We start from the raw sequence: 24,761 nt of genomic DNA, 5'->3' as shown, positions 1-24,761 counted from the left end.
CGGGGAAGTGGAGCTGAGTCCATGATCGGATCAGCCATGGTCGTATTAAATGGCGGAGCAGGCTCGAGGGGCCGAATGGCCCACTCCTGCTCCTGTTTCTGATGTTCTTGTGTAATTCAGGTTCAGAAAGGCACCATCTACCAAGTGGTGCCCCCCCCCCAGAGACAGCTTTCTCTCTCAGTGCAGTTTGCTATCGGCGGGGGAGGGGGGACTTGGCGTGAGGCCCTTCGAGGGGAAGGGCCCACGGGTTCAGCAGGTCCACGATCCATCACAGGCAGTCCCTCGGAGTCGAGGAAGACTTGCCTCCACTCTAACAGTGAGTCCTCAGGTGACTGAACAGTCCAATACAGGAACCACAGTCCCTGTCACAGGTGGGACAGACAGTGGTTGAGGGAAGGGGAGGGTGGGACTGGTTTGCCGCACGCTCCTTCCGCTGCCTGCGCTTGCTTTCTGCACGCTCTCGGCGACGAGACTCGAGGTGCTCAGCGCCCTCCCGGGTGCACTCCCTCCACTTAGGGCGGTCTGGTCTTTGGGCCCAGGGACTCCCAGGTGTCGGTGGGGATGTTGCACTTTATCAGGGTGGGCTTTGAGGGTGGTCCCTTGTAACGTTTCCTCTGCCCACCTGGGGCTCGCTTGCCGTGAAGGAGTTCCGAGTAGAGCGCTCGCTTTGGGGAGTCTCGTGTCGGGGGGGACATGCGGACAATGTGGCCCTGCCCAGCGGAGCTGGTCGAGTGTGGTCAGTGCTTCGATGCTGGGGATGTTGGGCCTGGTCGAGGACGCTAACGTTGGTGCGTCTGTCCTCCCGGGGGATTTGCAGGATCTTGCGGAGACAGCGTTGGTGGTATTTCTCCAGCGACTTGAGGTGTCTACTGTACATGGTCCGTGTCTCTGAGCCATACAGGAGGGCGGGTATCACTACAGCCCTGTAGACCATGAGCTGGGGGTGAGGTACCTACTGTACATGGTCCATGTCTCTGAGCCATACAGGAGGGCGGGTATCACTACAGCCCTGTAGACCATGAGCTGGGGGTGAGGTACCTACTGTACATGGTCCATGTCTCTGAGCCATACAGGAGGGCGGGTATCACTACAGCCCTGTAGACCATGAGCTCGGTGGTGGATTTGAGGGCCTAGTCTTCAAACACTCTTTTCCTTTGGCTCTATAGTGCCTCTATATGTTTTTTTTATAATATAGGGGCCAGTACGAACCACTAGCGCCTTTAACATAGTGAAACCTCCCATGGTGCTTCACTGGAGCCTAAATCAGACACAAATCTGACCCTGAGCCACACAAGGAGATATTGGGACAGGCGACCATAGCTGGGTCAAAGAGGTCGGTTTTAAGGAGCGTCTTAAAGGAGGAGAGAGAGGTAGAGAGGCGGAGAGGTTTAGGGAGGGAGTTCCAGAGCTTGGGGCCCAGGCAACAGAAGGCACGGCCACCGATGGTGGAGCGATTACAATCAGGGATGGTCAGGAGGGCAGAATTAGAGGAGCGCAGAGATCTCGGGGCGGGGGTCACAGGGCATTGGCAGTGGGCCTCAATGATGCCTTACTTTGAGACGTGAAAGGCGTTATATAAATGCAATTCTTCCTTTCACTGTCCTTGAAACTCGTGGGATAGGAGCTAGACTGTTGACCCCATCGTACGCCAAGTCCCCAGAGGCCCCCTGGCCCCCCTTGTGACACCGTTATAAGCTGGAACTTCGAGCAGCTCGCGGGGCGAAGAGTTTGAGCTGAAGGGCGAGGGCAAAAAGTCCAACTAATGAGGCTAGCAGCGAGATATTCCAGCACATTCCGGGCTTAATCAGTAACCATTGGATCCTGATAACATACCATATTTCCCTTAATTATTACACTAATCTCCCGTAGCATTACATCATAGGCAGTCCCTCGGAGTCGAGGAAGACTTGCCCCCACTCTAACAGTGAGTTCTCAGGTGACTGAACAGTCCAATACAGGAACCACAGTCCCTGTCACAGGTGGGACAGACAGTGGTTGAGGGAAGGGGAGGGTGGGACTGGTTTGCCGCACGCTCCTTCCGCTGCCTGCGCTTGCTTTCTGCACGCTCTCAGCGACGAGACTCGAGGTGCTCAGCGCCCTCCCGGATGCACTTCCTCCACTTAGGGCGGACTGGTCTTTGGGCCCAGGGGCTCCCAGGTGTCGGTGGGGGATGTTGCACTTTATCAGGGGAGGGCGTTGAGGGTGGTCCCTTGTAACGTTTCCTCTGCCCACCTGGGGCTCGCTTGCCGTGAAGGAGTTCCGAGTAGAGCGCTCGCTTTGGGGAGTCTCGTGTCTGGGGGCCATGCGGACAATGTGGCCCTGCCCAGCGGAGCTGGTCGAGTGTGTGGTCAGTGCTTCGATGCTGGGGATGTTGGGCCTGGTCGAGGACGCTAACGTTGGTGCGTCTGTCCTCCCGGGGGATTGGCAGGATCTTGCGGAGACAGCGTTGGTGGTATTTCTCCAGCGACTTGAGGTGTCTACTGTACATGGTCCATGTCTCTGAGCCATACAGGAGGGCGGGTATCACTACAGCCCTGTAGACCATGAGCTGGGGGTGAGGTACCTACTGTACATGGTCCATGTCTCTGAGCCATACAGGAGGGCGGGTATCACTACAGCCCTGTAGACCATGAGCTGGGTGGTGGATTTGAGGGCCTGGTCTTCGAACACTCTCTTCCTCAGGCGGCCGAAGGTTTCTGATTCTCATAATCTCCCGTGGCAGTGCACACAAGAAGTGAAGATTGAGAATGTTCACCTCGGTAACATCGCCCGTCTACGCCCACGCTCCAGCTCATCCGCTGCTGAAGCCCTCAGCGGTGCCTTTGATACCTAGGTTCACCAGGTTGATTCCGGAGATGAACACGAGAACATCAGAAATAGGAGCAGGAGTCGGCCATTCGGCCCCTCGAGCCTGCTCCGCCATTTAATACGACCGCGGCTGATCCGATCATGGACTCAGCTCCACTTCCCCGCCCGCTCCCCATAACCCTTCACTCCCTTATCGCTCAAAAATCTGTCTATCTCCACCTTAAATATATTCAATGACCCAGCCTCCACAGCTCTCTGGGGCAGAGAATTCCACAGATTTACAACCCTCTGAGAGAAGAAATTCCTCCTCATCCCAGTTTTAAATGGGCGGCCCCTTATTCTAAGACCATGCCCCCTAGTTCTAGTCTCCCCCATCAGTGGAAACATCCTCTCTGCATCCACCTTGTCGAGCCCCCCCTCATAATCTTATACGTTTCGATAAGATCACCTCTCATTCTTCTGAATTCCAATGAGTAGAGGCCCAACCTCCTCAACCTTTCCTCATAAGTCAACCCCCTCATCTCTGGAATCAACCGAGTGAACCTAGGTAACAAAGGCAGGGATGAGGGCTTCAGCAGCGGAAGAGCTGGAGCGTGGGCGGAGATGAGTAACGTTGCAGAGCTGAACATCCTCAGTCTTCACTTGTGTAATGCTACGGGAGATTAGTGTAATAATTAAGGGAAATATGGTATGTTATCAGTATCCAACGGTTACTGATTAAGCCCGGAATGTGCTGGAATATCTCGCTGCTAAGCCTCATTAGTTGGACTTTTTGCCCTCGCCCTTCAGCTCAAACTCTTTGCCCCGCGAGCTGCTCGAAGTTGCAGCTTATAACGGTGTCACAAGGGGGGCCAGGGGGCCTCTGGGAACTTGGCGTACGATGGGGTCAACAGTCGAGCTCCTATCCCACGAGTTTCAAGGACAGTGAAGGGAAGAATTGCATTCATATAACGCCTTTCACGTCTCAAAGTAAGGCCTCCTTGAGGCCCACTGCCAATGCCCTGTGACCTCCGCCCCGAGATCTCCACGCTCCACCAATTCTGCCCTGCTGAGTATCCCACTCGCTCCACCATCGGTGGCCGTGCCTTCTGTTGCCTGGGGCCCCAAGCTCTGGTACTCCCTCCCTAAACCTCTCCGCCTCTCTCTCCTCCTTCAAGACGCTCCTTAAGACCGACCTCTTTGACCCAGCTTTGGGTCGCTTGTCCCAATCTCTCCTTGTGTGGCTCGGGCTCAGATTTGTGTCTGATTTAGACTCCTGTGAAGCACCTTGGGAGGTTTCACTATGTTAGCGGCGCTCGTGGTTCTTACTGGCCCCTGTATTATTAAAAAGGATACCGAGGCACTGGAGAGGGTGCAGAGAAGATTTACAAGGATGATACCAGAAATACAAGGATGTAATATCAGGAAGGGTTGAACATAAGAAATAGGAGCAGGAGTCGGCCATTCGGCCCCTCGAGCCTGCTCCGCCATTTAATACGATCATGGCTGATCTGATCATGGACTCAGCTCCACTTCCCTGCCCGCTCCCCATAACCCTTCACTCCCTTATCGCTCAAAAATCTGTCCATCTCCACCTTAAATATATTCAATGTCCCAGCCTCCACAGCTCTCTGGGGCAGAGAATTCCACAGATTTACAACCCTCAGAGAGAAGAAATTCCTCTTCATCTCAGTTTTTAATGGGCGGCCCCTTATTCTGAGACCACGCCCCCCTAGTAACCGCAGAAGTCGGGCTGAACGACCCCCTCGACCGCCCGCTGCCTGGACCGGCTGATGGCCCCCTTGGCCAGGCCCAGGAGCAGCCCTACGAGGAGGCCCTCGGACCTGCCCGCTCCCCTCCGCACAGGGGTGCCCAAAGATCAGGAGCGTGGGACTGAAGTGCGGCCAGAATTTGAGGAGATGCCCCTTCAGATAATGGAAGAGGGGGCTGCAACCTCGCACACCGAGCCTGCACGCGGAACACGGACTCCTCCAGACCGCAGAAATTACAGGCGGCCTGGGAGCTCATGAACCACCCCAGGCCAACACTCCAGGCTCCAGTTGGAGTTTGACGTTACAAGTCCAGGCCTACACTCGAGGCCCGAAGCCTGTACCCCAGGCTCCACTCAGGGGTTGACGTTTAAATTGTGGCCTACAACCCAGGCCTGAGGCCTATATTCCAGTAGTTGACTCTCGATGGGCTCTGGGTAACTCGGGAGCCCTTGCCATGAATAATCAATTAAAAACCACTCAACAACAATCATTTCTATTTATATAGCACCTTTAGCGTAATAAGACTTCCCAAGACGTTTTACAAGACTAAAAAATAAATTTGACACTGAACCAGATAAGAAGAAATTAGAGACAGGTGACCTAAATCTTGGTCAAAGAGGTGGGTTTTAAGGAGCGTCTTGAAGGAGGAGAGAGAGGTAGAGAGTCGGAGAGGTTTAGGGAGGGAGTTCCAGAGCTTGGGGCCCAGGCAACAGAAGGCACGGCCACCGATGGTGGAGCGATTATAATCAGGGATGGTCAGGAGGGCAGAATTAGAGGAGTGCAGAGATATCGGGGGGGTTGTGGGGCTGGAGGAGATTACAGAGATAGGGAGGGGTGTAGGGGCTGGAGGTTACAGAGATAGGGAGGGGGCGAGGGCCATGGAGGGATTTGTAAACAAGGGTGAGAATTTTGAAATTGAGTTGTTGCTTAACCGGGAGCCAATGGAGGTCAGTGAGCACAGGGGGTGATGGGTGAGTGGGACTCGGTGCGAGTTAGGACACGGGGGCAGTGAGCACAGGGGGTGATGGGTGAGTGGGACTGGGTGTGAGTTAGGACACGGGGCAGTGAACACAGGGGGTGATGGGTGAACAGGACTGGGTGCGAGTTAGGACACGGGGTCAGTGAGCACAGGGGTTGATGGGTGAGTGGGACTCGGTGCGAGTTAGGACACGGGGTCAGTGAGCACAGGGAGTGATGGGTGAGTGGGACTGGGTGCGGGTTAGGACACGGGGCAGTGAACACAGGGGGTGATGGGTGAACAGGACTGGGTGCGAGTTAGGACACGGGGTCAGTGAGCACAGGGGTTGATGGGTGAGTGGGACTCGGTGCGAGTTAGGACACGGGGTCAGTGAGCACAGGGGTTGATGGGTGAGTGGGACTGGGTGTGAGTTAGGACACGGGGCAGTGAACACAGGGGGTGATGGGTGAACAGGACTGGGTGCGAGTTAGGACACGGGGTCAGTGAGCACAGGGGTTGATGGGTGAGTGGGACTCGGTGCGAGTTAGGACACGGGGTCAGTGAGCACAGGGGGTGATGGGTGAGTGGGACTCGGTGCGAGTTAGGACGCGGGGCAGTGAGCACAGGGGGTGATGGGTGAGTGGGACTGGGTGCGAGTTAGGACATGGGGTCAGTGAGCACAGGGGGTGATGGGTGAGCGGGACTGGGTGCGAGTTAGGACACGGGTCAGCGAGCACAGGGGGTGATGGGTGAGTGGTTCTTACTGGCCCCTGTATTATTAAAAAGGATACCGAGGCACTGGAGAGGGTGCAGAGAAGATTTACAAGGATGATACCAGAAATACAAGGATGTAATATCAGGAAGGGTTGAACATAAGAAATAGGAGCAGGAGTCGGCCATTCGGCCCCTCGAGCCTGCTCCGCCATTTAATACGATCATGGCTGATCTGATCATGGACTCAGCTCCACTTCCCTGCCCGCTCCCCATAACCCTTCACTCCCTTATCGCTCAAAAATCTGTCCATCTCCACCTTAAATATATTCAATGTCCCAGCCTCCACAGCTCTCTGGGGCAGAGAATTCCACAGATTTACAACCCTCAGAGAGAAGAAATTCCTCTTCATCTCAGTTTTAAATGGGCGGCCCCTTATTCTGAGACCACGCCCCCCTAGTAACCGCAGAAGTCGGGCTGAACGACCCCCTCGACCGCCCGCTGCCTGGACCGGCTGATGGCCCCCTTGGCCAGGCCCAGGAGCAGCCCTACGAGGAGGCCCTCGGACCTGCCCGCTCCCCTCCGCACAGGGGTGCCCAAAGATCAGGAGCGTGGGACTGAAGTGCGGCCAGAATTTGAGGAGATGCCCCTTCAGATAATGGAAGAGGGGGCTGCAACCTCGCACACCGAGCCTGCACGCGGAACACGGACTCCTCCAGACCGCAGAAATTACAGGCGGCCTGGGAGCTCATGAACCACCCCAGGCCAACACTCCAGGCTCCAGTTGGAGTTTGACGTTACAAGTCCAGGCCTACACTCGAGGCCCGAAGCCTGTACCCCAGGCTCCACTCAGGGGTTGACGTTTAAATTGTGGCCTACAACCCAGGCCTGAGGCCTATATTCCAGTAGTTGACTCTCGATGGGCTCTGGGTAACTCGGGAGCCCTTGCCATGAATAATCAATTAAAAACCACTCAACAACAATCATTTCTATTTATATAGCACCTTTAGCGTAATAAGACTTCCCAAGACGTTTTACAAGACTAAAAAATAAATTTGACACTGAACCAGATAAGAAGAAATTAGAGACAGGTGACCTAAATCTTGGTCAAAGAGGTGGGTTTTAAGGAGCGTCTTGAAGGAGGAGAGAGAGGTAGAGAGTCGGAGAGGTTTAGGGAGGGAGTTCCAGAGCTTGGGGCCCAGGCAACAGAAGGCACGGCCACCGATGGTGGAGCGATTATAATCAGGGATGGTCAGGAGGGCAGAATTAGAGGAGTGCAGAGATATCGGGGGGGTTGTGGGGCTGGAGGAGATTACAGAGATAGGGAGGGGTGTAGGGGCTGGAGGTTACAGAGATAGGGAGGGGGCGAGGGCCATGGAGGGATTTGTAAACAAGGGTGAGAATTTTGAAATTGAGTTGTTGCTTAACCGGGAGCCAATGGAGGTCAGTGAGCACAGGGGGTGATGGGTGAGTGGGACTCGGTGCGAGTTAGGACACGGGGGCAGTGAGCACAGGGGGTGATGGGTGAGTGGGACTGGGTGTGAGTTAGGACACGGGGCAGTGAACACAGGGGGTGATGGGTGAACAGGACTGGGTGCGAGTTAGGACACGGGGTCAGTGAGCACAGGGGTTGATGGGTGAGTGGGACTCGGTGCGAGTTAGGACACGGGGTCAGTGAGCACAGGGAGTGATGGGTGAGTGGGACTGGGTGCGGGTTAGGACACGGGGCAGTGAACACAGGGGGTGATGGGTGAACAGGACTGGGTGCGAGTTAGGACACGGGGTCAGTGAGCACAGGGGTTGATGGGTGAGTGGGACTCGGTGCGAGTTAGGACACGGGGTCAGTGAGCACAGGGGTTGATGGGTGAGTGGGACTGGGTGTGAGTTAGGACACGGGGCAGTGAACACAGGGGGTGATGGGTGAACAGGACTGGGTGCGAGTTAGGACACGGGGTCAGTGAGCACAGGGGTTGATGGGTGAGTGGGACTCGGTGCGAGTTAGGACACGGGGTCAGTGAGCACAGGGGGTGATGGGTGAGTGGGACTCGGTGCGAGTTAGGACGCGGGGCAGTGAGCACAGGGGGTGATGGGTGAGTGGGACTGGGTGCGAGTTAGGACATGGGGTCAGTGAGCACAGGGGGTGATGGGTGAGCGGGACTGGGTGCGAGTTAGGACACGGGTCAGCGAGCACAGGGGGTGATGGGTGAGTGGGACTTGGTGCGAGTTAGGACACGGGGTCAGTGAGCACAGGGGGTGATGGGTGAGCGGGACTCGGTGCGAGTTAGGACACGGGTCAGCGAGCACAGGGGGTGGTGGGTGAGTGGGACTTGGTGCGAGTTAGGACACGGGTCAGCGAGCACAGGGGGTGATGGGTGAGTGGGACTGGGTGTGAGTTAGGACACGGGGCAGTGAGCACAGGGGGTGATGGGTGAGCGGGACTGGGTGTGAGTTAGGACACGGGGCAGTGAGCACAGGGGGTGATGGGTGAGCGGGACTGGGTGCGAGTTAGGACACGGGGGCAGCCGAGTTTTGGATCACCTCTAGTTTACGTCGGGTAAAATGTGGGAGGCCGGCCGGGAGTGCGTTGGAATAGTCAAGTCTGGAGGTAACAAAGGCAGGGATGAGGGTTTCAGCAGTGGAAGAGCTGAGGCAGGGGGCGGAGACGGACGATGTTACGGAGGGGGAAACAGGCGGTCTGAGTTATGTTGCGGGTATGTGGCCGTAAGCTCATTTCAGGGTCAGATATAACATCGAGGTTGCGAACAGTCTGGTTCAGCCTCAGACAGGAGTTGGGGGAGAGGGAGGGAGTCAGTGGCTGGGGAACGGAGTTTGTGGCAGGGACCGGAAACAATGGGACAGGTCGTCCCAAATATTCGATCGGAGCAAATTTCTGCTCAGCCAAAACTGGATGTGGGACACAGCAGTGTGACAATTTGGAGACCCTGGAGGGATGGAGAGAAGTGGTGGTGAGGGAGAGCTGGGTCCAGTGATCAGTGGAGCCTACCAACGTATTTAAAGTGGGAGCACCTTCTCCACACCTTCTCACGGGACATTTAGGGATGGGCAATAAATGCCGGCCTTGCCAGCGACGCCCACATCCCGCGTAGGGTTTTTTAAATAAACTGTGGCCGAACCAATGTCTTGAACAAATTCAACATTGCTTCCTTGATTTTATCCCAATGTCTCCATGTACAAAACCCATCAGTTCCCCCTTCGTGGCCCTTTCTGCCTGCAGCCTTATGTATCTCGTCGCCAGTTGTTATGTCTGTGATGCACTTATGAATGACTCCACGAGGCAATGTGTTGTGCTCAAACTGTACTGACCTTGGTCCTTTATCCGTAACTCCAGACTGAGGCCCAAGCATGCTGGGCAGACTTTTATACTGGGCCCTGCACACCTATGCAGGTGACCCTCAGGTCTCCCACCGCAGTGCCCTCTGGTGGACAGCCTCTGCCACAGGGGCAGGAAACTTCAGTCTCCACCAGTTGCGCCCTCTAGTGGTGCCAGCATAGTATATACACACTGTATAAACCTTATTGATAGTACATCAGATAACAAGTCTCCATCTTAGGCAACTAGACAGTGACTACACAGAGAGTATATCTACATATATAGTCTGCATATATAACAACCTCCACCTGTAAATCTCTCGATTTCTCTGCACTTGGGGAGGGAGTCCCAGGATTTTGACCCAGCGACAATGAAGGAACGGCCGATATATTTCCAAGTCAGGATGGTGTGTGACGTGGAGGGGAACATGGAGGTGGTGGTGTTCCCATGTGCCTGCAGCCCTTGTCCTTCTACATAAGAACATCAGAACTAGGAGCAGGAGTCGGCCATTCGGCCCCTCGAGCCTGCTCCGCCATTTAATACGATCATGGCTGATCCGATCATGGACTCAGCTCCACTTCCCCGCCCGCTCCCCATAACCCTTCGCTCCCTTATCACTCAAAAATCTGTCTATCTCCACCTTAAATATATTCAATGACCCAGCCTCCACAGCTCTCTGGGGCAGAGAATTCCACAGATTTACAACCCTCTGAGAGAAGAAATTCCTCCTCATCTCAGTTTTAAATGGGCGGCCCCTTATTCTAAGACCATGCCCCCTAGTTCTAGTCTCCCCCATCAGTGGGAACATCCTCTCTGCATCCACCTTGTCGAGCCCCCTCATAATCTTATACGTTTCGATAAGATCACCTCTCATTCTTCTGAATTCCAATGAGTAGAGGCCCAACCTCCTCAACCTTTCCTCATAAGTCAACCCCCTCATCCCCGGAATCAACCGAGTGAACCTTCTCTGAACTGCCTCCAAAGCAAGTATATCCTTTCGTAAATACGGAGACCAGAACTGCACGCAGTACTCCAGGTGTGGCCTCACCAATACCCTGTGTAACTGGAGCAAGACTTCCCTGCTTTTATACTCCATCCCCTTTGCAATAAAGGCCAAGATACCATTGGCCTTCCTGATCACTTGCTGTACCTGCAGACTAACCTTTTGTGTTTCATGCACAAGTAACCCCCAGGTCCCGCTGTACTGCGGCACTTTGCAATCTTTCTCCATTTAAATAATAACTTGCTCTTTGATTTTTTTCTACCAAAGTGCATGACCTCACACTTTCCAACATTATACTCCATCAGCCAAATGTTTACCCACTCACTGAGCCTGTCTGTGTCCTTTTGCAGATTTTTTGTGTCCTCCTCACACATTGCTTTTCCTCCATCTTTGTATTGTCAGCAAACTTGTCTACGTTACACTCAGTCCCTTCTTCCAAGTTGTTAATATAGATTGTAAATAGTTGAGGACCCAGCACTGATCCCTGTGGCACCCCACTAGTTACTGGTTGCCAACCCGAGAATGACCCATTTATCCCGACTCTCTGTTCTCTGTTAGTTAACCAATCCTCTATCCATGCTAATATATTACCCCCCAACCCCCTGAACTTTTTTCTTGTGCAGTAACCTTTTCCATCCCTGCATCTACCCTGTCAAGCCCTGTATGAATTTTGTATGTTTCAATGAGATTCAATCAGGAAAACTATCTTATCTGGTGGGGGGAGAATCTGGAACAAGGGGACATAATCTTAAAATTAGAGCAAGGCCCTTCAGGGGAGAAATTCAGACGTATTTTTTCTCCCCACACAAAGGGCTAGTGGAAATACGAAATGCTCTCTCCCCGCAAAGCTGGTGAGGCTGGGGGTTAATTGGAGTTTCAAGACTCAGATCAATGGATTTTAGTTGGGCAAGGATATTGAGGCACATGGATGAATGGAGTTAAGATACAGATCAGCCTGGATATCACTGAATGGTGGAACGGGCCCTAGGCCCTCCTCCTGTTCCTGTGTAACAGGCTCGAGGGGCTGAATGGGCCTCCTCCTGTTCCTGTGTAACAGGCTCGAGGGGCTGAATGGCCCTCCTCCTGTTCCTGTGTAACAGGCTCGAGGGGCTGAATGGGCCTCTTCCTGTTCCTGTGTAACAGGCTCGAGGGGCTGAATGGGCCTCCTCCTGCGTAACAGGCTCGAGGGGCTGAATGGGCCTCCTCCTGTTCCTGTGTAACAGGCCCGAGGGGCTGAATGGGCCTCCTCCTGTTCCTGTGTAACGGGCTCGAGGGGCTGAATGGGCCTCCTCCTGTTCCTGTGTAACAGGCTCGAGGGGCTGAATGGGCCTCCTCCTGTTCCTGTGTAAGAGGCTCGAGGGGCTGAATGGGCCTCCTCCTGTTCCTGTGTAACAGGCCCGAGGGGCTGAATGGGCCTCCTCCTGTTCCTGTGTAACAGGCTCGAGGGGCTGAATGGGCCTCCTCCTGTTCCTGTGTACCAGGCTCGAGGGGCTGAATGGGCCTCCTCCTGTTCCTGTGTAACAGACTCGAGGGGCTGAATAGCCTCCTCCTGTTCCTGTGTAACAGGCTCGAGGGACTGAATGGGCCTCCTCCTGTTCCTGTGTAACAGGCTCGAGGGGCTGAATGGGCCTCCTCCTGTTCCTGTGTATCAGGCTCGAGGGGCTGAATGGGCCTCCTCCTGTTCCTGTGTAACAGGCTCGAGGGGCTGAATGGGCCTCCTCCTGTTCCTGTGTAACAGGCTCGAGGGGCTGAATGGGCCTCCTCCTGTTCCTGTGTAACAGGCTCGAGGGCCTGAATGGGCCTTCTCCTGTTCCTGTGTAACAGGCTCGAGGGCCTGAATGGGCCTCCTCCTGTTCCTGTGTATCAGGCTCGAGGGGCTGAATGGGCCTCCTCCTGTTCCTGTGTAACAGGCTCGAGGGCCTGAATGGGCCTCCTCCTGTAACTGTGTAACAGACTCGAGGGCCTGAATGGGCCTCCTCCTGTTCCTGTGTAACAGGCTCGAGGGGCTGAATGGGCCTCCTCCTGTTCCTGTGTAACAGGCTCGAGGGCCTGAATGGGCCTCCTCCTGTAACTGTGTAACAGGCCCGAGGGGCTGAATGGGCCTCCTCCTGTTCCTGTGTAACAGGCCCGAGGGCCTGAATGGGCCTACTCCCGGTGCTAGGAGAGCAGAGCATTGGCCTGATGATGAACACCAGCGAGTCTCGGCAAAAATCTCAGTTGTGGGCAGATAAAGGTCGGTCAAAACGAGATTGAGATCACAGCAGATAACCCAGGGGAAACGGCTGTAATCATTAAACAGCTATTTATGCGACCCAGTAAACAATGGGCAGTAAATACACAGAGGAGGATGCAGAGAGAACCCGAGAGGGAGGCCATTCAGCCCATCGAGCTTGTGACAGCATAATCCAAACAGTCCCACTCCCCTCTGCCCTTTCCCCCCAGAGCCCAGCAAATTTTTCCCCTTCAATTCTCTCTCCAATTCCTGTTTGAAAGTTACTGTTGAACCTGCTCCCACCGACCTTTCAAGCAGCGCGTTCCCGATCACACCTCGCTGCGTAATAATTATTCTCCTCCTCTCCCCCTCTGGTTCCATCGCTGATTATCCTCAATCTGTGTCCCTCTGGTTACCGACTCTCGTGCCCCTGGAAACTGTTTCTCCGTGTCTACTCTTATCAAAACCCCACGTAATTTCGAACAATGCCATTATAATCCCATAAACTATTACATTATTACATCCCACAGCTTATATAGTGCCTATAATGTAATAAAACGTTCCACGGCGTTTCACAGTTTGACACCTTGCCAGTTTGGCAGAAAAAAATCAAAGAGCAAGTTATTATTTAAATGGAGAAAGATTGCAAAGTGCCGCAGTACAGCGGGACCTGGGGGTTACTTGTGCATGAAACACAAAAGGTTAGTCTGCAGGTACAGCAAGTGATCAGGAAGGCCAATGGTATCTTGGCCTTTATTGCAAAGGGGATGGAGTATAAAAGCAGGGAAGTCTTGCTCCAGTTATACAGGGTATTGGTGAGGCCACACCTGGAGTACTGCGTGCAGTTTTGGTCTCCGTATTTAAGGAGGGATTATCAGCATAGACAGTCCCTCGGAATCGAGGAAGACTTGCCTCCACTCTAACAGTGAGTTCTCAGGTGACTGAACAGCCCAATACAGGAACCACAGTCCCCTGTCACAGGTGGGACAGACAGTGATTGAGGGAAGGGGAGGGTGGGACTGGTTTGCCGCACGCTCCTTCCGCTGCCTGCGCTTGCTTTCTGCACGCTCTCGGCGACGAGACTCGAGGTGCTCAGCGCCCTCCCGGATGCACTCCCTCCACTTAGGGCGGGCTGGTCTTTGGGCCCAGGGACTCCCAGGTGTCGGTGGGGATGTTGCACTTTATCAGGGGAGGCTTTGAGGGTGTGTCCCTTGTAACGTTTCCTCTGCCCACCCTGGGGCTCGCTTGCCGTGAAGGAGTTCCGAGTAGAGCGCTCGCTTTGGGAGTCTCGTGTCTGGGGGCCATGCGGACAATGTGGCCCTGCCCAGCGGAGCTGGTCGAGTGTGGTCAGTGCTTCGATGCTGGGGATGTTGGCCTGGTCGAGGACGCTAACGTTGGTGCGTCTGTCCTCCCGGGGGATTTGCAGGATCTTGCGGAGACATCTTTGGTGGTATTTCTCCAGTGACTTGAGGTGTCTACTGTTATATATGTAAACTTGTATTTACTCTGTACAGCCACCAGAGGGATCCCATAATCCCTTGGGAGCACAGGTATTTAAGGAGGCCTCACAGGTTGGAAAGGCACTCTGGAGGCCTGCAATAAAAGACTACGGTCACACTTTACTTTCGAGACTCTTTCTTCATACATAACATCTAAAATACGTTGTCCATGTCTCTGAGCCAAACAGGAGTCAGGCTGTTCAGAGAAGGTTCACTCGGTTGATTCCGGGGATGAGGGGGTTGACTTATGAGGAAAGGTTGAGGAGGTTGGGCCTCTACTCATTGGAGTTCAGAAGAATGAGAGGTGATCTTATCGAAACGTATCAGATTATGAGGGGGCTCGACAAGGTGGATGCAGAGAGGATGTTCCCACTGATGGGGGAGACTAGAACTAGGGGGCATGGTCTTAGAATAAGGGGCCGCCCATTTAAAACTGAGATGAGGAGGAATTTCTTCTCTCAGAGGGTTGTAAATCTGTGGAATTCTCTGCCCCAGAGAGCTGTGGAGGCTGGGTCATTGAATATATTTAAGGTGGAGATAGACAGATTTTTGAGCGATAAGGGAGTGAAGGGTTATGGGGAGCGGGCGGGGAAGTGGAGCTGAGTCCATGATCGGATCAGCCATGATCGTATTAAATGGCGGAGCAGGCTCGAGGGGCCGAATGGCCGACTTCTGCTCCTATTTCTGATGTTCTTATGTAGGAGCAATTAGGACAGGTGACTGGTCAGAGAGGTTGGTTTTAAGCAATGTCTTAAAGGAGGAAAGAGAGGTAGAGAGGCGGAGAGGTTTAGGGAGGGAGTTCCAGAGCTTGGGGCCCAGGCAACAGAAGGCACGGCCACCGATGGTGGAGCGATTATAATCAGGGATGGTCAGGGGGGCAGAATTAGAGGAGCGCAGACATCTCGGGGGGTTGTGGGGGCTGGAGGTTACAGAGATAGGGAGGGGGCGAGGGCCATGGAGGGATTTGCAAACAAGGATGAGAATTTTGAAATTGAGGTGTTGCTTAACCGGGAGCCAATGTAGGTCAGTGAGCACAGGGTGTGATGGGTGAGTGGGACTCGGTGTGAGTTAGGACACGGGGTCAGCGAGCACAGGGGGTGATGGGTGAGTGGGACTGGGTGCGAGTTAGGACACGGGGCAGTGAGCACAGGAGGTGATGGGTGAGCGGGACTGGGTGTGAGTTAGGACACAGGGCAGTGAGCACAGGGGGTGATGGGTGAGCGGGACTCGGTGCGAGTTAGGACACGGGGCAGCGAGCACAGGGGGTGATGGGTGAGTGGGACTGGGTGCGAGTTAGGACACGGGGCAGTGAGCACAGGGGGTGATGGGTGAGTGGGACTGGGTGTGAGTTAGGACACGGGGCAGTGAGCACAGGGGGTGATGGGTGAGTGGGACTGGGTGTGAGTTAGGACACGGGGTCAGTGAGCACAGGGGGTGATGGGTGAGTGGGACTGGGTGTGAGTTAGGACACGGGGCAGTGAGCACAGGGGGTGATGGGTGAGTGGGACTGGGTGTGAGTTAGGACACGGGGTCAGTGAGCACAGGGGGTGATGGGTGAGCGGGACTGGGTGTGAGTTAGGACACGGGGCAGTGAGCACAGGGGGTGATGGGTGAGCGGGACTGAGTGTGAGTTAGGACACGGGGCAGTGAGCACAGGGGGTGATGGGTGAGTGGGACTGGGTGTGAGTTAGGACACGGGGCAGTGAGCACAGGGGGTGATGGGTGAGCGGGACTCGGTGCGAGTTAGGACACGGGGCAGCGAGCACAAGGGGTGATGGGTGAGTGGGACTGGGTGCGAGTTAGGACACGGGGCAGTGAGCACAGGGGGTGATGGGTGAGCGGGACTGGGTGTGAGTTAGGACACGGGGCAGTGAGCACAGGGGGTGATGGGTGAGCGGGACTCGGTGCGAGTTAGGACACGGGGCAGCGAGCACAGGGGGTGATGGGTGAGTGGGACTGGGTGCGAGTTAGGACACGGGGCAGTGAGCACAGGGGGTGATGGGTGAGTGGGACTGGGTGTGAGTTAGGACACGGGGCAGTGAGCACAGGGGGTGATGGGTGAGTGGGACTGGGTGTGAGTTAGGACACGGGTTCAGTGAGCACAGGGGGTGATGGGTGAGTGGGACTGGGTGTGAGTTAGGACACGGGGCAGTGAGCACAGGGGGTGATGGGTGAGTGGGACTGGGTGTGAGTTAGGACACGGGGTCAGTGAGCACAGCGGGTGATGGGTGAGCCGGACTGGGTGTGAGTTAGGACACGGGGCAGTGAGCACAGGGGGTGATGGGTGAGCGGGACTGGGTGTGAGTTAGGACACGGGGCAGTGAGCACAGGGGGTGATGGGTGAGTGGGACTGGGTGTGAGTTAGGACACGGGGCAGTGAGCACAGGGGGTGATGGGTGAGTGGGACTGGGTGTGAGTTAGGACACGGGGTCAGTGAGCACAGGGGGTGATGGGTGAGCGGGACTGGGTGTGAGTTAGGGCACGGGGTCAGTGAGCACAGGGGGTGATGGGTGAGCGGGACTGGGTGTGAGTTAGGACACGGGACAGTGAGCACAGGGGGTGATGGGTGAGTGGGACTGGGTGTGAGTTAGGACACAGGGCAGTGAGCACAGGGGGTGATGGGTAAGCGGGACTTGGTGCGAGTTAGGACACGGGGCAGTGAGCACAGCGGGTGATGGGTGAGTGGGACTGGGTGCGAGTTAGGACACGGGGCAGCGAGCACAGGGGGGTAATGGGTGAGCGGGACTGGGTGCGAGTTAGGACACGGGGCAGCGAGCACAGGGGGGTGATGGGTGAGTGGGACTGGGTGCGAGTAAGGACATGGGGCAGCGAGCACAGGGGGGTGATGGGTGAGTGGGACTGGGTGCGAGTTAGGACACGGGGCAGTGAGCACAGGGGGTGATGGGTGAGTGGGACTCGGTGCGAGTTAGGACACGGGGCAGCGAGCACAGGGGGTGATGGGTGAGTGGGACTCGGTGCGAGTTAGGACACGGGGCAGTGAGCACACGGGGTGATGGGTGAGCGGGTCTGGGTGCAAGTTAGGACACTGGGCAGTGAGCACAGGGGGTGATGGGTGAGCAGGACTCGGTGCGAGTTAGGACACGGGGCAGTGAGCACAGGGAGTGATGGGTGAGTGGGACTGGGTGTGAGTTAGGACACGGGGCAGTGAGCACAGGGGGTGATGGGTGAGTGGGACTCGATGCGAGTTAGGACACGGGGCAGCGAGCACAGGAGGTGATGGGTGAGTGGACTGGGTGTGAGTTAGGACACGGGGCAGTGAGCACAGGGGGTGATGGGTGAACGGGACTTGGTGTGAGTTAGGACACGGGGTCAGTGAGCACAGGTGGTGATGGGTGAGTGGGACTTGGTGTGAGTTAGGACATGGGGCAGCGAGCACAGGGGGTGATGGGTGAGCGGGACTGGGTGCCAGTTAGGACATGGGGCAGCGAGCACAGGGAGTGATGGGTGAGTGGGACTTGGTGTGAGTTAGGACACGTGGGCAGCCGAGTTTTGGATCACCTCTAGTTTACGTCGGGTAGAATGTGGGCGGCCGGCCAGGAGTGCGTTGGAATAGTCAAGTCTGGAGGTAACAAAGGCAGGGATGAGGGCTTCAGCAGCGGATGAGCTGAGGCAGGGGGCGGAGACGGGCGATGTTACGGCGGTGGAAACAGGCGGTCTGAGTTATGGCATGATATACAAACTATATTCCACAAGCTTATTTAATATTATATCCCATAAACTATTACATTAAAAACCTCTCATTGGGCAGAACACACACAATCCCACGTCTGCAAAATAAAGAAAGACTTGCATTTATATAGCATCTTTCACACCCTTTGGTGTCCCAAAGCGCTTTACAGCCAATGCAGTACTTCGTGGAGTGTAGTCACTGTTGTATTGTGGGAAACGCAGCAGTCAATTTGCGCACAGCAAGCTCCCACACACTGCGATGTGATAATGACCAGATAATCTGTTTTAGTGATGTTGATTGAGGGATAAATATTGGCCCCAGGACACCGGGGAGAAATCCCCTGCTCTTCTTCCAAATAGTGCCCTGGGATCTTTTACTTCCAGCTGAGGGAGCAGACGGGGCCTCGGTTTAATGTCTCATCCAAAAGGCTGCCCCTCCGATATTCCCTCAGTACTGCCCCTCCGACAGTGCGGCGCTCACTCAGTACTGCCCCTCCGACAGTGCAGTGCTCCCTCAGTACTGCCCCTCTGACAGTGCGGCGCTCACTCAGTACTGCCCCTCCGACAGTGCGGCGCTCCCTCAGTACTGCCCCTCCGACAGTGCAGTGCTCCCTCAGTACTGCCCCTCTGACAGTGCGGCGCTCACTCAGTACTGCCCCTCCGACAGTGCGGCGCTCCCTCAGTACTGCCCCTCCGACAGTGCGGCGCTCCCTCAGTACCGCTCCTCCGACAGTGCGGCACTCCCTCAGTACCGCTCCTCCGACAGTGCAGCGCTCCCTCATTACTGCCCCTCCTACAGTGTGGCGCTCCCTCAGTACTGCCCCTCCGACAGTGCGGCGCTCCCTCAGTACTGCCCCTCCGACAGTGCAGCGCTCCCTCATTACTGCCCCTCCTACAGTGTGGCGCTCCCTCAGTACTGCCCCTCCGACAGTGCGGCGCTCCCTCAGTACTGCCCCTCCGACAGTGCGGAGCTCCCTCAGTACTGCCCCTCCGACAGTGCAGCGCTCCCTCAGTACTGCCCCTCCGACAGCGCAGTACGGCACTCCCTCAGTACCGCCCCTCCGACAGTGCGGCACTCCCTCATTACTGCCCCTCCTACAGTGTGGCGCTCCCTCAGTACTGCCCCTCCGACAGTGCGGCGCTCACTCAGTACTGCCCCTCCGACAGTGCGGCGCTCCCTCAGTACTGCCCCTCCGACAGTGCAGTGCTCCCTCAGTACTGCCCCTCTGACAGTGCGGCGCTCACTCAGTACTGCCCCTCCGACAGTGCGGCGCTCCCTCAGTACTGCCCCTCCGACAGTGCGGCGCTCACTCAGTACTGCCCCTCCGACAGTGCGGCGCTCCCTCAGTACTGCCCCTCCGACAGTGCGGCGCTCCCTCAGTACAGTCCCTCCGACAGTGCGGCGCTCCCTCAGTACCGCTCCTCCGACAGTGCGGCACTCCCTCAGTACCGCTCCTCCGACAGTGCAGCGCTCCCTCATTACTGCCCCTCCTACAATGTGGCGCTCCCTCAGTACTGCCCCTCCGACAGTGCGGAGCTCCCTCAGTACTGCCCCTCCGACAGTGCGGCGCTCCCTCAGTACTGCCCCTCCGACAGCGCAGTACGGCACTCCCTCAGTACCGCCCCTCCGACAGTGCGGCACTCCCTCAGTACCGCCCCTCCGACAGTGCGGCACTCCCTCAGTACTGCCCCTCCGACAGTGCGGCACTCCCTCAGTACTGCCCCTCCGACAGTGCAGCGCTCCCTCAGTACTGACCCTCCGACAGCGCAGTACGGCACTCCCTCAGTACTGCCCCTCCGACAGTGCGGCACTCCCTCAGTACCGCCCCTCCGACAGTGCGGCACTCCCTCAGTACTGCCCCTCCGACAGTGCGGCACTCCCTCAGTACTGCCCCTCCGACAGTGCGCCGCTCCCTCAGTACTGCCCCTCCGACAGAGCGGCGCTCCCTCAGTACTGCCCCTCCGACAGAGCGGCACTCCCTCAGTACTGCCCCTCCGACAGAGCGGCGCTCCCTCAGTACTGCCCCTCCGACAGAGCGGCGCTCCCTCAGTACTGCCCCTCCGACAGAGCGGCACTCCCTCAGTACCGCCCCTCCGACAGAGCAGCACTCCCTCAGTACTGCACTGGGAGTGTCAGCCTAGATTTATGTGCTCCAGTCCCTGGAGTGGGACTTGGACCAACAATCTTCAGACTCCGAGGAGAGAGAGTGCTTGTTACCTATTGAGCACTAAATTACATACACACAAATAATTGTACAGCTACAGGGAGAAGGCAAAAAGAAGTAGAAAGAAACAGAAAGGTGACGGCACAGCCTAGGGGATAAGTGATTGGCTGGTGAGTGGTGAGTAGTTTATCTTTTTCTTTTTTTATATTAGTCAGTAACTTTTAACATTGTTGTTGCCAATTTAAGTGTATCTAAGGGTTAAGTCATGGCAGGAGAGCTCGGTCGGGTGTTATGCTCCTCCTGTACCATGTGGGAACTCAGGGACACTTCCAGTGTCCCTGACGACTACGTGTGCGGGAAGTGTATCCGTCTCCAGCTCCTGACGGACCGCGTTGCGGAGTTGGAGCTGAGGGTGGACTCACTCTGGAGCATCCACGATGCTGAGAATGACGTGAGTAGCACGTGTAGCAAGCTGGTCTTACCGCAGGTGAAGGGTCCACAGCCAGCTAGGGAATGGAAGACCAGCAGGAAGAGCAGTGCAAGGAAGGTAGTGCAGGGGTCCCCTGCGGTCATCCCCCTGCAAAACAGATACACCGCTTTGGGTACTGTTGGGGGGGATGACTCATCAGGGGAGGGCAGCAGCAGCCAAGTTCATGGCACCGTGGCTGGCTCTGCTGCACAGGAGGGCAGGAAAAAGAGTGGGAGAGCGATAGTGATAGGGGATTCGATGGTGAGGGGAATAGATAGGCGTTTCTGCGGCCGCAACCGAGACTCCAGGATGGTATGTTGCCTCCCTAGTGCAAGGGTCAAGGATGTCTCGGAGCGGGTGCAGGACATTCTGAAAAGGGAGGGAGAACAGCCAGTTATCGTGGTGCACATTGATACCAACGACATAGGTAAAAAAAGGGATGAGGTCCTACGAAACTAATTTAAGGAGCTAGGAGTTAAATTAAAAAGTAGGACCTCAAAAGTAGTAATCTCGGGATTGCTACCAGTGCCACGTGCTAGTCAGAGTAGGAATCGCAGGATAGCGCAGATGAATACGTGGCTTGAGCAGTGGTGCAGCAGGGAGGGATTCAAATTCCTGGGGCATTGGAACCGGTTCTGGGGGAGGTGGGACCAGTACAAACCGGACGGTCTGCACCTGGGCAGGACCGGAACCGATGTCCTAGGGGGAGTGTTTGCTAGTGCTGTTGGGGAGGAGTTAAACTAATATGGCAGGGGGATGGGAACCAATGCAGGGAGACAGAGGGAGACAAAAAGGAGGCAAAAGCAAAAGACAGAAAGGAGATGAGGAAAATGGAAGGCAGAGAAACCCAAGGCAAAGAACAAAAAGGGCCACTGTACAGCAAAATTCTAAAAGGACAAAGGGTGTTAAAAAAACAAGCCTGAAGGCTTTGTGTCTTAATGCAAGGAGTATCCGTAATAAGGTGGATGAATTAATTGTGCAAATAGATGTTAACAAATATGATGTGATCGGGATTACGGAGACGTGGCTCCAGGATGATCAGGGCTGGGAACTCAACATCCAGGGGTATTCAACATTCAGGAAGGATAGAATAAAAGGAAAAGGAGGTGGGGTAGCATTGCTGGTTAAGGAGGAGATTAATGCAATAGTTAGGAAAGACATTAGCTTGGATGATGTGGAATCTATATGGGTAGAGCTGCAGAACACCAAAGGGCAAAAAACGTTAGTGGGAGTTGTGTACAGACCTCCAAACAGTAGTAGTGATGTTGGGGAGGGTATCAAACAGGAAATTAGGGGTGCATGCAATAAAGGTGCAGCAGTTATCATGGGTGACTTTAATATGCACATAGATTGGGCGAGCCAAACTGGAAGCAATACGGTGGAGGAGGATTTCCTGGAGTGCATAAGGGATGGTTTTCTAGACCAATATGTCGAGGAACCAACTAGGGGGGAGGCCATCTTAGACTGGGTGTTGTGTAATGAGAGAGGACTAATTAGCAATCTCATTGTGCGAGGCCCCTTGGGGAAGAGTGACCATAATATGGTGGAATTCTGCATTAGGATGGAGAATGAAGCAGTTAATTCAGAGACCATGGTCCAGAACTTAAAGAAGGGTAACTTTGAAGGTATGAGGCGTGAATTGGCTAAGATAGATTGGCGAATGATACTTAAGGGGTTGACTGTGGATGGGCAATGGCAGACATTTAGAGACCGCATGGATGAACTACAATTGTACATCCCTGTCTGGCGTAAAAATAAAAAAGGGAAGGTGGCTCAACCGTGGCTATCTAGGGAAATCAGGGATAGTATTAAAGCCAAGGAAATGGCATACAAATTGGCCAGAAATAGCAGCGAACCCGGGGACTGGGAGAAATTTAGAACTCAGCAGAGGAGGACAAAGGGTTTGATTAGGGCAGGGATAATGGAGTACGAGAAGAAGCTTGCAGGGAACATTAAGGCGGATTGCAAAAGTTTCGAGAGGTATGTAAAGAGAAAAAGGTTAGTAAAGACAAACGTAGGTCCCCTGCAGTCAGAATCAGGGGAAGTCATAACGGGCAACAAAGAAATGGCGGACCAATTGAACAAGTACTTTGGTTCAGTATTCACTCAGGAGGACACCAACAACCTTCTGGATATAAAAGGGGTCAGAGAGTCTAGTAAGGAGGAGGAACTGAGGGAAATCTTTATTAGTCGGGAAATTGTGTTGGGGAAATTGATGGGATTGAAGGCCGATAAATCCCCAGGGCCTGATGGACTGCATCCCAGAGTACTTAAGGAGGTGGCCTTGGAAATAGCGGATGCATTGACAGTCATTTTCCAACATTCCATTGACTCTGGATCAGTTCCTATGGAGTGGAGGGTAGCCAATGTAACCCCACTTTTTAAAAAAGGAGGGAGAGAGAAAACAGGGAATTATAGACCGGTCAGCCTGACCTCAGTAGTGGGTAAAATGATGGAATCAATTATTAAGGATGTCATAGCAGCGCATTTGGAAAATGGTGACATGATAGGTCCAAGTCAGCATGGATTTGTGAAAGGGAAATCATGCTTGACAAACCTTCTGGAATTTTTTGAGGATGTTTCCAGTAAAGTGAACAAGGGAGAACCAGTTGATGTGGTGTATTTGGACTTTCAGAAGGCTTTCGACAAGGTCCCACACAAGAGATTAATGTGCAAAGTTAAAGCACATGGGATTGGGGGTAGTGTGCTGACGTGGATTGAGAACTGGTTGTCAGACAGGAAGCAAAGAGTAGGAGTAAATGGGTACTTTTCAGAATGGCAGGCAGTGACTAGTGGGGTACCGCAAGGTTCTGTGCTGGGGCCCCAGCTGTTCACATTGTACATTAATGATTTAGACGAGGGGATTAAATGTAGTATCTCCAAATTTGCAGATGACACTAAGTTGGGTGGCAGTGTGAGCTGCGAGGAGGATGCTATGAGGCTGCAGGGTGACTTGGACAGGTTAGGTGAGTGGGCAAATGCATGGCCGATGGAGTATAATGTGGATAAATGTGAGGTTATCCACTTTGGTGGTAAAAACAGAGAGACAGACTATTATCTGAATGGTGACAGATACTCCCCCACTCGCCCACTCACACTCACTCACACACGCCCACGTACACTCACACTACCCCTCCCCTCTGCTACAAGCCCCTCCATTGTGCTGCCCCAGCCACAACCTGCCCTGTTTAAATCCCTGCCTGGGATTTTGAACCCTTGGTCTGGAGGGTGTTTCCCAGTGACGTGACGTGACGTGGGATCTCCCGCCCCCACTTCCAGCCAGCAGCCAATGGGAGCCGGTCTGACCGTGTAACCTTCCACATACAGGGTGTCAAAAGGGGAAACCCCCCCTTGCCCTCCTCCCCGAAACCTGCAGCTCCGAGAGACTGTTGCAAATAATTGCAACACAATGTATCAGGCTGGGGAGAACACTGATACCGAAAGCTGTGGGGAAATTTGCATGGGGATCAGACAGGGGGAGCTTGCGACGGTTCTACGCCCGTCCTCTGCACCGATCTTGCCCTGGGGCTGCTGGCGAACCCTTCCAGCACAGGACACCGAGTGAGAGAGCTGGGGGAGGGAGGGGTGATCAGATAAATACAATTAATAAACCCGCCCCCTCTGGCTCTCAGGAGGTTGGTCAGTCTGTCTCTGGAGAGAGAGAGAGAGAGACACAGCTGAAATTCTCGCCAGTGCAACCTTACGCTCCTCTCAATTCTACTTAATATTTCTTCAAAACATTTTCAAAGTTCGCAGCCGCCGCAGAAATGTCTTGGGCCTATTCCCGGATTCTCGGGTGAGCATTTAATCCAGTCGCAAATAATATTTCTTCTGATAACGTTCAATTTCCCCCCCCCCCCCCCCCCTGCCTTTGTCGGTTTCTCTCTGTCATTTGTTTGTTTTTGATCAGTTTCCTGCGCGGGTGAAATAGCCTGAACTCTACATAAATATTAATGATCTAAAACTATAGACATATTGTTCCTTCACAGGTTTGTGCAGCATTTCTGCTTGCCCGGTTTATAGTTTATCTTTTCCCCCTCCCGTGCCATTGAGGATTTACACTGTGTGATTTGGCTCCAGTGATTCATTTACTGACTGCATTTATTAACTTTAATGCTGAATTGTGTGTGTGTATATATGGTTTTCCTTCCCCCTGGTTTGCTG

General features: G+C 54.6%; 1 protein-coding gene across 1 annotated transcript in view; it reads left to right on the top strand.

Moving 5' to 3' along the window:
• The first annotated feature begins 23,941 nt into the window (after positions 1-23,941).
• Positions 23,942-24,761, top strand: part of LOC139235714 (phosphoenolpyruvate carboxykinase [GTP], mitochondrial-like) — a 32,947-nt gene continuing 32,127 nt past the window's right edge. Inside the window, exon 1 of the mRNA XM_070866754.1 lies at positions 23,942-24,393. Coding sequence (XP_070722855.1) covers positions 24,365-24,393 — 29 coding nt within the window. The 5' untranslated portion in view covers positions 23,942-24,364. The remainder of the gene's footprint in view (positions 24,394-24,761) is intronic.

Source organism: Pristiophorus japonicus, chromosome 23, assembly GCF_044704955.1.
Source record: "Pristiophorus japonicus isolate sPriJap1 chromosome 23, sPriJap1.hap1, whole genome shotgun sequence".
Classification (NCBI taxonomy): Eukaryota; Metazoa; Chordata; class Chondrichthyes; family Pristiophoridae; genus Pristiophorus; species Pristiophorus japonicus.
This window is presented reverse-complemented; position numbering and strand designations above follow the sequence as displayed.